Here is a 17,854-nt window from a genome sequence, read left to right on the forward strand (position 1 = left end):
TGCTCAACTTTGTGAATAGATTAAAAACCTGTGAATCGGACACTTTAAATGGGTGAATTTCATGATGTCAAGTCTCAAGAAAAATGAACAAATCTTTGAAAAAAATGACTTAAGACAGGAAATAGAAAAGAGTAGTCAAGAGCAGGGGTAGGCAAACCACAGCCCCTGGGCCAAATCTGTCTGGCCACTGCCACTTTTTGTAAGGGAAGTTTTATTACAGCACAGTCACACCCACTCACTTATGCATCATCTATGACTACTGTAGAGTGACAGTGGCACTGCTGAGACTGTATGGACAGCAAAGCCTAAAACATTTACTATGTGCCGTTCACAGAGTTTGCTAACCCCTGGCCACAACACTGAACTCTGGAAACAGGCTGGAGCTCCAAGTCTGCTCTGCTACACACTAACTACGTGTGTGTGTGTGTGTGTGTGTGTGTACGTGTGTGCATGCCTGAGTGTGCACGCACATGTGTGTGTGTTTGTGTAAATGTGCATGTGTGTGAGTGTGCATGTGTGTGCCTGCATGTGTGTATGTATGTGTGTGCACATGTACATGTGTGCGTGCGTGGGTGTGGGTGTGGGTGTCAGTATGTGGTGTGTGTGCATGTGAATTAGTACGTGTGTGTGTGTGTGTGTGTGTGCATGTGCGTGTCCACTCTGTGCTACAGTCTCGGCACCTGGACATGAAATGAACTGGAAGATGTCAAGTGTTCCGAGGAGTACCTGGCACCTGTGTGGCCTCAACTATGGTCTTTTGTTCCAAAGAACGGAGAATGACCCCACCCCCCTCCAAGAGTCCTGCAGACAAGTTCCTATCACCTCACTACACAAACTCCTTCCTCAGCTCCATCTGCTCTAAGACCAACATACAAATCCCATATCTGACACATAGGACCTTTTACATTGCATCCCACCCATCTGAGCTTCAATCTCTTAAAAAATAAAATGGCCTTCCCTGCCTGGCAAACCACACATCCTCAAGACTCAGTCAACTATCACATCATCTCAAAAACCGTCCTGACCTCTGTTCTCCACACCCAACCTCCAACATTCCCAGGGGTTGGCTCCCCAACTCTGTGATTGCCTCACACTTTGCATCCAATTTCATTATGAACAGCACCTGCTGAGATGCACATGGGCACCTACAGCTGGACCTCCCCCACAGCCTGAGACTCTGGGGACAGAGGCCAGGCCCTTCCTTCCTCTGCAGGACCCCCAGAACCTGGCAGAATGCCCAGCAGGTAAGAAGCTCAGATGCTGCCTGGCTTACAGAGCACTCATTACACACCACACAGCACTAAGCCCTTTACACACTTTTCACCAAGTCCTCTCAACCTAAGTGAGCATCACTGTCTCAGTCTCACAGCCCAGAAAATGGAGAAGTTAGACAGCTCATCTGATGAATGAACACACAGAGGAAGGAAGGACTGGACCGATGCTCCAAACAGTGATTTTGCCCCCTCCAAGGCACATCTGGCAATGGCTGCAGGTATTTTTGGTTGTTACAACTTGGGGAGTTCTGCTGAGCTGGCATCTAGTGGGCAGAGGCCAGGGATGCTGCCCAACACCCTGTGATGCGCTGGACAGCCTTCTATCACCAAGAATTATCTGGGACCAAGTGCCAATACTACCTAGGCTGAGAAACCCCAATCCAGAAATGTTTATTAAAGTGGAGGGTCAGGGGGAATCTTCCCACTGTGTCAGGGAAGATTTCAAAGACAAGGTGAGACTTGGTTTAGACTTGAAGTTTTGGAGGATCCTTCATCTAAAAGGCATCTTTTGCCTGACTTAGTTCCTTCAAAAAGAATCTTAACCTACATACTAGACTTTTCTGGGTGATCACTTCTTAAGGTATATAAATGTCTAAACATTATGTTGTACACCTGAAACTAATATAGTATTAGTTTAAAACTAAATAGTGTTAGTCAACTGTAATGGAAAAATAAATTTAAAACAATTAATTAAATTAAATTTGAAAAGAACAAGATTCTTAACCTATACATTTTCCGTCTGTTACTTTACAAAGAGGTCAGACTATAGCCAAACAGTCTTTCTACTGCTAGAATACATCCTCTAAGAAGAGTCTCAGCCCCAAATAAGCCGATATTCAACTCTGGTGAAGTGAAGAAGTGAAGGGTGGTGCATGGGAGGGACCAGCAGCCTAGCCGTGTTCCAGTGCCCTCTGCCCTACCCCGTCCCCTCACCCCCACCCCCTCACACACACACACAAAACACACACACACTGCAGTCTGGACCAGGAAGCCAACACCATCCCTCAAAGGCAGGCAAGGAGAACGCCTCCTGCTGTTTACAGCATGGTGACCGAGGAGCCCCTCCCAGCTTCCTATCACTGCCCAGAGACTCCGATGTCGCTTCCCAGAGACCCTCTTTAGCAAGCATAACCCATGTGCACAGGCATGGAGTCAGCCTCCAGGGGCTACAGAAGCTCTCAATTCACAGGCCTGATGTAGAGACCAGTGCACAGCAGGGACAGCGATGGCCTCACTGCCCCTGAGGGCCTGAGGGCCACCTCAGAGGTGGTCTGGTGCTGTTCAAACCCCCCCTCCCCACCACACCAACTTCACCTTCTGGCTGGAGCAGCCCTCTGTGGGGAATAACAGGGCCAGACCCAAGGGCAGAGAGAAACAGAGACCACCAGGGAGTGTCCTCACCTTCAGAGTCCAGAGCCTGGATCTTCAGCTCCAGTGGCGAGTCTTCCAGATAGAGTTCACGGGTTGTGGACACAATCTGAATGCCATGGATGAGGTCGACGATGGCATCACAGCGCAGGACCTGGCCTGTGGCTGAACAGAAGGGAACAGAAGGGTCAGGCAGAGGGCAGCGCCCTGATCACCACTACGCTTTCAGGGCCTGGCAGGTCAAGTGGGCTTACACTTTGGCAAAGACTAGAACAGCCAACAAAACAATCACCACGAAACAGGGCTGGAAGGTCCAAACTAAGCCCCCAACAGCAAGCAGCTGACCACACTCACCCTTCGAAAGGAGGCATGAACTTGCAGCAAGTAAGAGCTTGGCCGGCACATTCATCGCCCACCGTGTGCTGTTACAACGCGAGCACCAGCATTTAACGCTGTGTGCAGAAAATTCATCTAAGAAAATCTAATTTTGTTCAGGGTGCAGCCATTACGTTAAACGACAAGGGCTATAGTGCAGCGAGTCAGCATCCAACAAGGACAGTGCCTGTTCCTGCCCTGAGATCAGAAATTCCACCTGGTGGTATCTGTTTATCTGCACTGGTGTTCTCACAGAAGACTATCCACTGTACCACAGGAGAAAGGGGTGTGGCACCTGCACACAGATTGTTTTACTTGCTCCATAAATGAGACAGGTAAACAGCATTACCTGGATAATTCTACAGTGTAAAAGTAACAGCATGTACCAGCAAATCACTCTGAACATTCTCCAGGCACCACACAAGACTACTTGTGTACTGTTAATGATAGCTGTTAGAAAGCAATACAGCCCCATTTATCAAAAGCCTTAAAAATATTCACATGCTTCATGACCCAGTAAAACTAGGAATCTACCCTTGGCTGGAAATAACCTAAAAGAACCCCAAACTGTTTTCTGTACAAAAATATTTATTTTTCTATATAGCACTGAAACAAACGTCTGAAAACAATCTAAAAGTCCTATTAAGAATATTATTCAGCCATTAAAAGTAATTCTATAATGAGATTGAAAACTTTTCATATCATGTTAGGTGGGAGAAAAGCATGATAGAAAATTACATTAATTGTTTTCTAAGCATTTTACCACCATAATATGGGAAATTAACTATAGGGAAATGAAAGGATTTCAACAGCTTTCTTCCTTTTGACTCAATACACATTAAGAGTTATTTGGGTAACAAATAATAATTTCAGAATGGAAGCCAGCCTGCATGAGAGGGAAAGCAGTAGGAAGTGCTCAAGGAGGGACCAGGGTGAGTGCTGCCTGCTCAGTGCCCTCCCCCTCCCCCTCCCCCACATCCTCTGGCCCAGCAAGAGAAAGAGACCGCTGCCAGGGGCTCTGGCAGCATCTCAATGGGGTGTTTCCCATTTCGTTCCCCGGGGACCACACAGGGCACTCGAAACCCTTACTGATGTCCTCTGCAAAGATGATGCTCGTCAGGCGGGCGGGCTGGGACAGGCGGGCCTGCACCACCGCCTTCTGGGAGCACTGCCGCTCGTCTGGGCCCACTGGCTCTATGCTGGCCACCTCTGGCCGGGTCGATGACCTGTGTGGAAAAGACAAGAGTTTACTCTCTGGGGCCAGCCTACGAGGCACACCTGGGACCAAAAGCCAAAGCCACGGCTCCCCACCTGGGGCTCTGTCCTAGACTCAAACACAGAAGAGGTGGGTGGTCTCCAGCAGCTTCAAACCCAGAGACGTGGGCCGACTAAGGCCCCTCCAGAAGGAGGATGACAGCCTGAGGGCCTAGGACCTCTACACACCCTGTGCCACTGAAATAATCAAACAGGGGACTAAAGATTCGGAAGCCACCTCAGTGTTCAACTGACAGTCACCTTATAAGACTATTCCATAGTACCTGAAATAATTCCACACCAGAAGGAAAAATGCCTGTGGTCTCTGGTGAGGAGGAGACCACTATGCCAGGCCTGGCACACACCAGGCTCCGACATTAGCTCCCATCACCAATAGATTCTACCAAATCTGGAGATGACCAACCGTAATAACAACAACATAAAGTCCCCATGTCATGGAGATGACATTGTGGTAACATGGTGAGAAAGGCAGATCAACACACACACATGAATCAGCAAAATCGGTAAGATGGCTTCTCATGGAGAGCCGGGCCTCCAGAAGAGCAGGATGAAGGGACAGCAGGACTCTGGGAGGCACCCAGGGTCAGTGCCACGGTTTCTCACCTATGGCACGAGGTAACAACAGCTCTCAGTCGAGGTGAGATGGGAGCGAGTGGGTGTGAGCACAGTAGGTACAGGGTGGAGAGCACAGGGTGAGCATGTGCCCTTATAGCGACTTGTAGATGGGGGTGCTCAGGGTAGCCTCCCGAGGTGGCCTCTCAATTAGCACCATGCATACACTGGGGTATCAGGCAGGAGACCAGTCAGCAAAGGCCCTGGAGTGGATAGCAGCTAAGCATGCTCCAAGAATGAAAGGGCCAGTGCAGTCTGCGCCCTGGGGTTCCAGGAGATAATAGGGGCTGAGGTCAAGGCGATAGGAGGAGCAGAGGTCAAGGAGATGGCAGGGGCTGAAGTCAAGGAGACGGGGTGAGGAGGCCAGAGAGGCAATGAAGTTCACAGTAAGGAGCTTAGATGTATTCAGAGGCGTGACAAGTCACTGTGGATCTGCAGCAGGTGAACTTTCTAATCTATGTACATCTATAGGGCAGAGAATAAGGTGCTGCCCTCAGTGAGCTTGCCGTAGGGCAAGGACCAGGGAAGGGGACCCACTGTGCAGTGTCCAGTGCTCATTCCCAGCACCCAGCACAGAGCAGGCACTCTGACTGAGTCTTTGCTTCCTTTCCTGCCCTTTGCTTAAACTCACTGAAACATCAGAGCTCTGAGGTACTCAGAAGAAAACATGTAGAAACTGCCTGGCGTTAAAAAGCAATGGCATGAAACACACCCAAACAGACATTTCCAAGTCCTCCAGCTTGACAGCAGTGCCTCAGCCAGAGCCAGGTGGGCACACAGCAACTGCAAACACATGTGAGGATGCTCTGAGTGCACAAACATCACAGTCATGGGCTGAGCTGCTGGCAGGACACCTGAAGGTTGACCGACACCTCTACTGAAAGCACTCTGAAAACAAACCTCACCCATAGTTAAGGAAAGAAATCTAAGCCACTGAGAAGATGCACCTGTGGTCCCCACCCTGCGAGACTCTGAGAAAAGAGTTTCAGAGACTAAGGGCAGACAACAACGTGGCAGGAACACACACCCAGACAAGAGGGCAGAGAAGGTACCTGTGGCAAAACGCTCACACCATGCTAGAAACACACCCCATTTAATTGGTCACAGCTGTGGAATTCCAAGAGCATTTTCAAAGGGTGTTAAACCTCCCACACACGTGTGCACACACATGCACATACACACAAAAAACTGTGGAAAGGAGAACAAATTAGAAAACTCATACAGATCAGAGGAGACGAAGAGACAGGACACTTAAGTACAATGTGGGATCCTGGACTGGATCTAGAAACAGAAAAAGAACCTTAGTACAAAAACTGGTGAGAGTCAGTCTAGAGTCCGAAGAATTGCCATGTACCAATGTTAATTTCTTAATTTTGACAAATGTTCCTGGTTATGGAAGATGCTAACATTAGGGAAGCTGGGTAAAGCACATATAAGAATTCTCTGTATTATGTTTGTAACTTTCCTGTACATATAAAATTATTCCAACTTTTAAAATTTAAAAAAAGACGGGAAGGAGGGATGAACAGGCAGAGCATAGGGGATTTTGAGGGCAGTGAAACTATTGTGCATGAGACTATAATAACGCAATCGTCACACATTTGTCCAAACCTAGAATGTACAGAACTGTAACATAAAGTATGGGTGTCAGTGTCGGTTCCTCAGTTGTCACAAACACACCGTTCTAGTATAGGATATTGATAATAGGAGATGCTGGGGGAAGGGGTGCTCTATGGAAATCCGTCATTTGGCTCAATTTTTCTGTGAACCTAAAACTGCTGTAAAAAATAAAGTCTATTAGAAAACAATTCGTCATTTCCTGCTCCTACCTTTGAAAACAGTGTGGTTTGTCTTGTTCAATGGCCCCTGGGAACTACAGAGATGGACCCCCAGTCTAGGCTACACATCCCAGCCCCCGCTCCAAACGGCAGTCTCCTTAAGAACAAACTAGGAACAACACCTCTTTTCTTGCTCCCTCACAGCGGTGAATTACTTTCAGGCAGAGTCCCAATAAGTAAACCAAAATAGGTAAGAACAGAGCTACCCTAATTCAAATTGGGGGCCTGAAATCCTCCCTCCCACATACCCCGCCCTTCCACAGGCTGCCACGGAGATGCCCTGGTGCCTTCAGAGCCTGGCTGGAAACATCCACCTTTTGCTTTGTGTATGCTGTTTGCACGGCTTTGTAAGAATAGACACGGTCCCTAACACAGCCCCATCACAGCCCCAATATAAGGTGAATCACATTTAAAATGTTCTAATTGCCTTACAGAAAACAGCAACAGGTAAAATTAATTTAACAGACTATTTTTTGAGCAGCTTTAGGTTCACAGTCACATTGAGTGGAGAGTGCCGAGTTCCCAGATAGTCCCCGGCCCCCACTTGCACAGCCTCCCCCACGATCAACCTCCCCCCAGAGTGGTGCATTTGTCATAGTGGATGAACCCACAGTTTACACGAGGGCTCGCTCTTGGTTACATACTATGGGTTTGGACAAATGTATAACACGGATCCACCACTGTGATATCAGAGTAGTTTTACTGCCCTGAAAGTCTCGGCTCTGCCAATTCATCCCTGTTGTATTTTAAAGCTATTAAAAAGCCGTATTCAAGAAAAGTAACAGCTGAAATTAATTTTAATAATACATATTACATAACCTGACATATCCCAAGTATCATCACTCTGTCATATGGCCCCGGCTGCATTTGAGCAAACATAAGTCACAAGTGGTGGGTGCCTCAGGGGTTGAGGCCTGGCTGTCAGGTGGCAGCCAGTCAGACACACAGTCCTCCTAATTCGCCACGCCCAGAGGGATCTTCTGACCCCGGCAAGGGTGTGCTGGGGGCTCAGTAGTTGCTGAGCTCTCCTATCACCTCTTAAGAAATGCCCTGCTCCTTACACTTAGGGCTGATATGAGAGCAGTTTAAGTGCAGCCTGGAGATAAGACAGTGGCATGCCTGACCGCCAGCTGCCTGGGAAGGAGGCGCCACCCCACCCTCAGGCCTGCGGCAGGTGAGCTGTCCCAGCCAGAAGACAGTGGGCCCACAGAAGGGGAAGAGCTCCCCGTGTGGGCCTGGGGCGGGCCTGAGTCCCTGCACCCACCACCTGGGCTCAGCTCAGGGCACTGGGGGCCAGCCTCCTCTTCACAGGCCGCTGGGAGGGCTGGAGACACTTACCAATACATGCTGAAGTGCTGAGAAATGTCAGCAGCAGGTGTGGGAACCACCAGGATGTGAACAGATAGGACTGAACAGCCAAAGCCCGACCTCACATCCCCAGGAATTTCCTCTTGGTTCCAGAACACTTCATCTGAAGCTGAAGGAACACCCCAAATCCACAGGAGCATCTAGACAGCCTAGGGTAGTGTTTGCTCCCTGCAGAAGCTTCCTTTTCCTTATCTAACTCCTTCTGGGACATTCTCAAGCCATTTGCTTTGGCTGTACTTCTAGGAGACACGAAAAACACAGAATCCAGCCATGTGGCCTTGGGCCTCCGTGTCCAGTGGAATACAGGATAAAAAAGCACATTGGAAAGTGTTTGTCGGAAATTACAAAGGGAAAAGTACAACACAGACTTCAAACTCTGAATGGAAAGCCGGGGGGAGGGGGGAGGAAGAAAACTGGAAGGGGCAGAAAGGGGCCCTCAGCTTTACCTGTAATGTTGTATTTGTTAGCAAAAGACACACAAGACTGGAAACAAATATATAAATCGTTAACAATGGCTAATTCTGATGGTAGAAATGTGGGTATTCATTATATTATTCTTTGTTCTTTTCTGGATTGTTCCAACTTCTAAATAAAAATATTTCCCCTTGCTCTCTCCCAGCAGGAGGCGGCTCCGGTGGTTTGTTCAGCCATGGCCAAAATTAAGGCTCGAGACCTTTGTGGCAAGAAGAAGGAGGAGCTGCTGAAACAGCTGGACGACCTGAAAGTGGAGCTGTCCCAGCTACGCGTCGCCAAAGTGACTGGTGGCGCGGCTTCCAAGCTCTCCAAGATCCGAGTTGTTCGCAAATCCATTGCCCGTGTGCTCACTGTCATTAACCAGACTCAGAAAGAGAACCTCAGGAAATTCTACAAGGGCAAGAAGTACAAGCCCCTGGATCTTCGGCCCAAGAAAACACGAGCCATGCGCCGCCGGCTCAACAAGCACGAAGAGAACCTGAAGACCAAGAAGCAGCAGCGGCAGGAACGGCTGTACCCACTGCGGAAGTACGCGGTCAAGGCCTAAGCATCACAGCATCAATAAAGCACAAACTGGCTGACAAAAAAAAAAAATTTCCCCTTAACATTGGATGTAACTTAGAGAAGTATTGCTGTGCCCTCATTTCACAGGTAAGTAAACAGAGGCTCAGAAGGAAGACAGGACAGGTTGAATGCCACTCGGAGAGCCAGGGCCAGGACACAGGTGTTCCACGACCATATTTGGATGTTTTCTGCGATGTGAGATATTGATCCTGTTTCTCTGGGAAGCCCTTACTAATCTTACTAATGCAAGGAGGGTACAGAGGATAACAGAGGAAATTGCCGAGCGTGTGTGTGTAAGCCCAGAGCTAAATACATATATCCATCAGATGAGGTAATCCTCCACACACTGAGTGTGACGACAGAGCCCATGGCTGGTTCATGTCTGGCCCCACTGCACTAGCATAAGACTGGCGCACATTTTTGTAGGTACCCTTCATCAGGCTATGGATTGATTCTCTTCTTTTCCTATTTCACTGCAAATTGTTATCATGAATGGGTGTTGAATGCTCCATGCTTTCATGATGCTGATATAATGTATTACACTGATTGTTTTGTTAATGTTAAGCCAAAATTGCATTCCTGGGATTTACTCCAGTTGGTCATGATACATTATCCTTTTTACATTTTCCTGCATTTGCTAGTATTTTGTTAAGGAATGTTGTGGTTTTGGTCTATGGATTTCTTTTTCTTGTAATGTTTTTGTTTGGTTTGCAATGAGTGTAATCTTGGTCTCATAAAAATGAGCTAGGAAGTAATCGTTCCTTCTCTCTTTCCTAAAAAAGTTTATTTGAACTATTTCTTCTTTAAGTGTTCACAGAATATGCAGGTAAGGCCATCTGGGATTAGAGTTTTCTTTATGAGAAGGTTTGTAATTATAAACTAAATTTTACCAAATGTCCTAAATTGAAGGGAAGGCACTGAGAACTCTATGCCTTTCCAAGTGTTTCCAGTGCCATCCCAAAGTCCTGCACAGGAGGTGGGGCCGGGACACCCAATGTACAGCTGGGGAGACTAAAGCTCAGTGCTGACCACACAGCCATGTTGCCTCCTTTCCTCTCAGGGTTCTCAATCACATCCCAGCGTGACCTCCCAGATCACAGCAGCTCCCCTCAAGGACCCAGGGTATATCTGCGTGCGCTCGCTCGCTCTCTCTCTCTCTGACACACATGTACAAGCATGCACACACACCTAAACAGCTCAGTGAACAGGTGAGGGAGGCCAGCGCGCACACATGAGTGTCACTCCTATAGAGGATCCATGTAGGTTTGCGCAGCCCAGCCTCCACCTACCTTTCTCAGTAGCAGCAGCCAGCTTTTCTGTGGGGGCTGCTTTTGTCCACTCTCAGACCATGAGGCTCAGAGCACTCACAGTACTCTGGACCCTGGGAAGCAGGTGACCGGTGCCAAGCCAATTAGCCGTGTGCTCCCCTGGCCAGACTGGGGTTCAGATGGAGCATGTGCCCCACTAGATCTGACACTGGGGCTGAAAGGCTGGAACTGTGACCTTGCTACCCCAGGAAAGCACCTGGCCACAGCCAAGACCTGAGGACCAAGGGACCAAGTCGTGCTGACATCATATAAGCTCTTGCAACACAGAAGCCCAAACAGATTCTGCCTGGCTGTCAGGTTCATGCGCCAAAACAGCATTCCTTTGTTTTATTTAAACTATTGTGGTTTGAGTTTCCTGTCACATACAGTCAGAAGAATCTAGACAAATGAAATCCCCCTGACTGATTTCTTTTAAGACTTCTTGTCTTATTTTAATTCAAACTACTGGTACATGTTTAAAGAGAAAAAGAAACTTTCATTTATTATGTGCTTCTTATGTGCCAGGCACAGAGAGAAAATACATCACAAATATTTCATTCGCCTCCTAACAATCTTATTAAAATCCCCATCTGGTACACGAGAAATGCTCTATGTGAAATGTTAAGGAACCTGTCACAGTCGTAGAAAAACCTCAGTCCGGCCTGACTCTGGATGCCCGGTACGGACACCAACCTACTCCTTTGTACTGAAACAAGGCCAAAGGCCTCCCAACCCCGCCCAAGGCTGCCCACAGAGCAGGGCCAGGCTCCCAGACTGGGAAGAAGGTGGCCTGGATCTCCTCTCAAACACCCTCTACCCCACATGTGTTGGGACACGTAAGGGATTCCCTCACATGAGCCCCCAAAACCAAGATTGTAAGGTTGCTGCCTTGAGCAAAAGTTCAGCCGTCAACCAAGGGTTAATTGAGTAAGGCTGGATGCCTGCCACACTGAAATCAGTGTGCGCTCAGCCAAGGTCCTTGAAACTGTTTTGCTCCTCTTGAGCTAAAAAACAACTCTTAGACAAAGCATTTCTACCTTAGCCTAAGGGGCGTGCTTGTTATTTTCTACCACCTGTTCCTCTATTAAAAGACTGAAGTCAGCGAGGATGCGGGGTCAGACCGCGCTGTCTGTCTTCCTCCCCGCTCTCTGCATTGCATACGCTGTCTTGTCCTTGTCGTCTCGGGTCGCAATCGTGACACACATGTGTCCTTGACACTGCTGTTCAAGTGTCACTGGCTTTTCTAAAACCCTCTTGAAGGGCCTGGGTAAACCGACCGTTGCCTGAGAAGTGCTGGTTCATTTTCTCCTGCCTCCCAGGACTGAGCCAGTGACCTGGTTTTGCACGTGGCTCTGCCAGGCCCTGGCTGTAATGCTCCTGATCTCTGGCATTTGTGCTGTGGTAATCATTCCTACCACAAAGGGGTGTTTTGCTTGTAGGATTAAATGGGGAAGACTATGCAAAGTGATTAACAGAAAAACTGGTCCTGCTATTTGGGTTTCCTCTGCCACATACCCCCTACCCCCCCAACAGTCTAAGCTCCTGCCTCTGGACACGTGTCTCTGGCCGCATGGGCAGCTGCCTGGACACTTGCACCTCGACCAGCCCTTCCCCACCTTCCCCACCTTCGAGCCCTTACTGTATGCTGCCCTCCTGGGTCCAGTCACATTTAGGTAACTCTTTTATCCTTTTCTTGTTCCTCTATATTGATTATTCTTTATGGAAAAAGTACTTTGAAAGGAAACCTTCTATCACTATTGTAAATAGAAAGCCCCTATCATTTGCCACACATCTGTGGTAACCATAAAAACAAACACAGATCAAAACAATTTACTAGATTTGTGGGAGGGAGGGTACACTGTTGCTTACAAAAGTTCTGGGCCCACCTGCCTGCTCTCTCTGGAGAGCAAATATTAAAAGGTGTTAAGGAAAGTAGAATGGTGCTTGCCAGAGGCTGGGGGGAAGACAGAATGGGGAGTTAGTGCTTGATGGGCCCGAGTTTCAATTTGAGGATAATGAAACAGCTCTGGAGATGGTTGCACAACAGTGTGAGTGAGCTTAATGCCACTGAACCAATCACTTAAAAATGCTTAAGATGTAAATTTTATGATATGTATATTTTACAATTTTTTTAAAAGGAAAAATGTAAACAAGATATTGGAGAGAGATATAAACTTTTGAGAAACTCAAAAGGACTGTCATTGAATTTTGAAAGGGTAAACTTTTCCCATTGCTAGCATCACTTAAGTCCAGCTGGCGCAGTATGTGTCTGGTGCTCTGGGAGGCACTGCTTTTGAGGGAGCTGCTTTCCACTCCTCAGAGCACAGGAACAGGAGCTGGGCAGAGGACAGGGGGCCCAAGCACATGCGAGGGTCAGGCCATAACACCACAGTGAAAAAAAGAGAATTGGGAGTTGTGCAAAGAATGGGGGTGGATGGGGGTGGGGGAACTCACAACCCATCATCCATCCACCTATAGGATCCAGCCCCTCCTGGGCAGACGTAGGGCCTGCAGGCCTGAGGGCAGGCAGAGGGGGAACTGACAAAGGAAACAGGAAGTAAGCAACCCAGGCACCAGGTCAACTCAAGTCAACACACACTTCCTGGCACCTCCCTCTGTGGGTTTGGTGAAGGGAGTTGAGCAAGACCCCACCAGTCCTGCAGGACCTAAAGCTGAAGGCAGCCCTCTGGCCAGGCCAGCTGGGTGCAGACAGGAGAGCAAGGCCTGGAGAACCAAGCTCAGGCTATGGACACTCCACTCCTGACCCTGGCAACCCCCTTCCTGTCTCCTAACCGTAACCCACAAGTACCCACATGGCCTGGCCCCTGCCAACCACACTAACTTCACCTCCTAACACCCTCCCGCTCACCAAACATGCCTTGTTTGTGCCCTTCCAACAAGCTCAGTCCCTCCCCAGGGCCGGTGCACTTGCTGCTTGCTGGATCCAGCTGGTCCCCACACAGGTCCCAGTTCCACTCCAGAGGCGTCTCCTGACCACCCCATCCAAAACTGCACTGTCTCCTGCAGCCCTCACTACAGCAGGTTGCTGCATGCCTTCGCATTCTTATTTCCATCAGAAATGCACCCATGTATTTCATCTTTATTATTTAACTCCCACAATCAACCATATGCTCCAAGAGAGCAGGGTCTCATCTGCTTATTCACTGCCACATGCCCCAGGACCTGGAATGGTGCCTGGCTCATAGAAAGAGTCACAAATATCCATCACCTGTCTGTTTAGTGAAGCCCCAGCCCTCACCTGTGAAGTATGGCTGTCATCAGAGCTTGTCCCCAGGGCATTGGGCAGGACAGCTCTTCACAGTGAGCACTGTCCGGGGCACAGCAGGCACTCTGGCATTTCTGTCCCTCTCTAACTGCCATGAACAACACCCAATACAGCCCCCAAATGAGAACACACTATCAAAGTCTACTGGAAGGAGGCAGAAGGAAGGAGGAGAGAGATTGGGCTAGGTGTGTAGGGATGAACAGTGACCATAAATGGGGTGTCAAGGAAAAAACACTCCAGAGGAGGGGAACAGAAGAAGTACAGTTAGGGGTCAGAGAAGCCGAAGGAACAGGCTGCAGAAGCTGCAAACTGGTGGGCCTCCAGTTGAATTAAACACACTTTTTTGGCTAAGCTTCCACATGGTAAATTTCTTACTTTAATGTCAGAGCCTCGTTCCCCAGTTTCCCTCAGGTCCTGTAGTCTCCCCTGCCCAGCTTCCAGCATGTGAACCGCCTCTGTCCTACAGGCTTTCTGTGAGCCCAGCACAAGGCACTCAGCTGGGTAACCTTCCAACTTGGCTCAGTATGTAAGGGGTTTCAAGAGGACTCCGAGGAAGCCCTCACTGCTCCCCCTCTCCCCTAACTTCCGCCTGCAAAGGGCTGCAATGAGACTGCTGCTGCTTCCGTCTGCTGAGGAAGGCAGCGGGACCCTGGGATGTGCTGGCCTCTGATCTCCCACAGTCATGGGTCAGCAAGGGCAGGGACTAGGAGGCCTTTCATGCCCACTGTTTCTCCAGGGTCCCCTGAACTGCCTAGGACACAGCGTGCTCCAAGGACAAGCTCCACTGTGTGGGGCCCATACAGCTGAAAGGGTTCCCACTTGCCTCCCTGACATTCCTTGCACCTGTGGCGGAGCTGTGCTGGGGCCATGGTGAGAGGGTACACTTTGGCTCAGGACCAGGCCTGGCAAAAACAGCAGCTCCAGGTGCCCCAGGGGGACTCTCTGGTGCAGGAGAGGAAGAGAAGTCTGGATACAGCTCCGTTTAATGTGGGCTGTGTATGCCCTGCCAGAGGCTCTTTACCAGGCAGGTCCACCCCCCTTCAGCTGGGAGGGGTGCCAATGCTCACAGTTTACACCTGTAACCTTATCCAGTCAAACACCCTTGGCCTTAGGGGTGCTTCACCCAGAGGCCTGGGAGGCTGCACACACCCCTTTCCCCCAGAAGCAGCCAATGGTTGACTGACAGTGGGTTCAAAAGCTCAAAATCTTGGTCTTCCCCTTGCCTCAACCTGCAGTACAATTCCTCAGGTCGCATGAATCGGCCCAAGGCTAGACCCTCTGTGAGACCACATCCTGGCTCATCTCCCCTTCCTAGCCCACTCACCAGCACAGCGCCTCTCAAGAAACCACATGCACCAAATCCTCACCTCAGGCTGTGCTCTGGAAAACCAACCTAAGACACTTTCTCCAGAATAGGCCAGCCCAGTGAAGAATCCAGAACCCTGGGACTTCAGCCACAGGTAAAAGAATAGGCAAATAATGCAGCATCTACCCAGCACAGTGGTGCTGAGACACTGACACTCAGGGAGATTTTGAAACAACATACAAAAATACTTGGGCTGTAATGTTAACTGCTGGTTGGAAGAGAAGGTCAGTTACCAAGTGCCCCAAATACCAGGTGTGAGCTTCGAGGGGGAAAACAAGTGATTAAAAGGAAACCAAAATGGTGACTGATTGTATCACAGTCAAAGGATTACGGTATATTTCTTTCTTTCTATTTTCCCAATTTTCTATATAATGTCATTTATTAAATATAAAGGAAACCTTAAAAAGGGCCTAATGAAATATACTTTGTTTAGCACTCTCAATAACACAAAATAACAAAAAGAATCAGAAACTTAAAACCAGCAATGCTGGATGCAACTGGAGAAATTCGGCTAGTCTGGCCAGATTACCCACAGCCTGGAAATTCCTGAAGAGTGGAACAGAAGGTGTCCCGCGGCCGACTCACAGACCATCACGGCTTATAGGTCATGGCATACAGCACTTCCTATGGACTCTCGCTCGACTCACAGACCATCACCGCTTAATGGGTCATCACATAAAGCACTTCCTTCTCTGAGGCTTGGAATGAAACATGGGCAGTTCAGACTAGAGGATCTCTACGGTTCCTCTGGCCTTAAAATTGTCCAAATACTTGATGCTATAAAATTAAGAAACAGGAAAAGTAAACTTAAAGCCACTGGCTCAGGCATGTGGTGATCTCAGTAAGCTTGGAGCTTGGCCACAAATTTGAAGGGAGAGAAAAAAACATCCCCCAACTTACTGGAGAGTTTTCACTTTCTTTGAGTTCCATCACAGAGACTTAGATTACTGGGGACATAAAACTTGTCTGCATGCCAACTCTTAAAATATCTAGTTTTCAAACACCAAAGAGATAGATGATGAAACTAGGAACAGTGCTAGTAAAAATAAAGAACATTTTCAGTGCTTGATTGATGGGAGATTTTCCTGTGAAGTTAAGGGGGGGAAATCACAACCACCAAACACCTGTGAGGAGACACCTAAGGTACGCAGTCACACACTTGCAAGAAAAACTATGAATCAGGTGCAAAGCAAGTTATAACGCACTTAGCACATCAAGTACTTCTCTGGTGCATAAGAGATTAGGATTGTTTCTTCCCTTCCTCCTGAGAATCTATACAAGTAAATTAAAGTCCTCCCAGTCCACCAGCTCCTCTCAAAAGAAAATGCAGTTAGAAAAAAACACACCAAGATTGTTGCTTCAGGGGGGAAAAAAGTACAGCATTAGAATCTCAGAGAAAGTAGCATACAAACACAAAGGCATTCATTGGAAGCCAGCTGTTCTTAATAACCAGCTTCCTCTTTCTTGCCCACTTATTACTAGAACAGACACCTTCAACCAGAGAATGACATGTATCTCCTGCAAAGCAGGGACTAATGGTCAGCCTTCCTCCAGGGATACAGAAAACTTAAAGCAGAAGATCAAAAGTCTCTGACAGCAAGCCAGAAACAAGGTCCTGCAGGCACAGAGGCACTAACCCAGAATGCAACGGGCTGAGGTAGCATGTGCTTATTTTAGGAGGCCCACTTGCAGAAAGCAAAAGGGTGCCAGTAAAGAAGAATGCTGCTCTGGGCACCAGACTGGCACATATGCAGACAAATTGTCAAACAGCGCGCACTCGCACACATTCTCTGTAATGTGATCCCACCTTATTAAGCCTCAACACTGACCATTTGAAAGAGGGAAAGGGAGGCGCAAAGGTGTATCATGGGGGGGTGACAGGGGGCAGGGGACTACCTCCTTCTTTTCATCTCTAGCAAGGTCCACCTGTGACATAAGTTGGACCTCAGTCACACCCAGGGCTGTCTCCACCCAGCTAGGAGTAGAAGCCACATTCTTCTCCGTGGAAGGGCTGCTGGACCACATCACCCTGCCCAGTGAGAGGCCTAGCCAGGACTCCCTGATTGGGGGAGGAGGGACAGAGTCCTCTAGTTTCATTAGTTTCTGGGGGTTCCCAGATCACGTACCCCACAATGTGTAGAATTCCTGAGTTCCCCCCAGGAAGCCAGGAAGGGAGGTGTCAGAAAAAGACTATTTGCGAATATCAAGGCTAATCCCAGTCTGTGGGCAGCCTGGGAGTGAATTACCAACTATTCCCTTGTGTCTCATCTGTCAAACGGATCCCTAGCGTTTCCTCCCAAAGACCTTTCATCACAGGTTTAGGTTCCTCCCAGAGATGCTGAAGGGATATGATTCCACTCCTGCACACCCTTCCACACTCCTCCACAAAACCCAAATTTCCACCAGTCCAGCGCCTGGAATAAGTCCCCTGACTCTCTGAGTCTCCTGACTCTCATGGCAGCGCCTTGTGCACCTGCGTCCTGGGGTCCAGAGCTAGAAGAGGAAGAGCACATGGACCCCAGTCCCGGACCCAGCAGCTCGGTACATGCCTTTCCCTACCGGAGAAGTCCTGATGAACCCCCTCCCGAGGTCATGCCGACACCGGGGGCCCCCTCCTCCCACACAACCCACAAACACACAGGTCACGACCGGCCAGGCCCAGGCGGGCTCCGCTCCGACCGGAGCTACACCGAGGGCAGGACCGCGACATGCGCAGTGGCGGCCGCGACCAGCGTGTACGCAGCGAG

At 48.9% G+C, this 17,854-nt stretch overlaps 1 protein-coding gene and 1 pseudogene across 1 annotated transcript in view; one reads left to right on the forward strand and one right to left on the reverse strand.

Annotated features, from left to right (window-relative positions):
• Positions 1 to 17,854, reverse strand: part of NUP210 (nucleoporin 210) — a 142,563-nt gene that overhangs the window by 120,882 nt on the left and 3,827 nt on the right. The window contains exons 2-3 of the mRNA XM_019631065.1: positions 4,107 to 4,243; positions 2,676 to 2,807 (exon numbers count right to left, since the gene is read on the reverse strand). Of these exons, the coding sequence (XP_019486610.1) occupies positions 2,676 to 2,807; positions 4,107 to 4,243 (269 nt within the window). The remainder of the gene's footprint in view (positions 1 to 2,675; positions 2,808 to 4,106; positions 4,244 to 17,854) is intronic.
• Positions 8,727 to 9,146, forward strand: LOC109375614 (60S ribosomal protein L35 pseudogene; annotated as a pseudogene).

This window comes from Hipposideros armiger, unplaced genomic scaffold, assembly GCF_001890085.2.
Source record: "Hipposideros armiger isolate ML-2016 unplaced genomic scaffold, ASM189008v1 scaffold_982, whole genome shotgun sequence".
In the NCBI taxonomy this organism is placed as follows: Eukaryota; Metazoa; Chordata; class Mammalia; order Chiroptera; family Hipposideridae; genus Hipposideros; species Hipposideros armiger.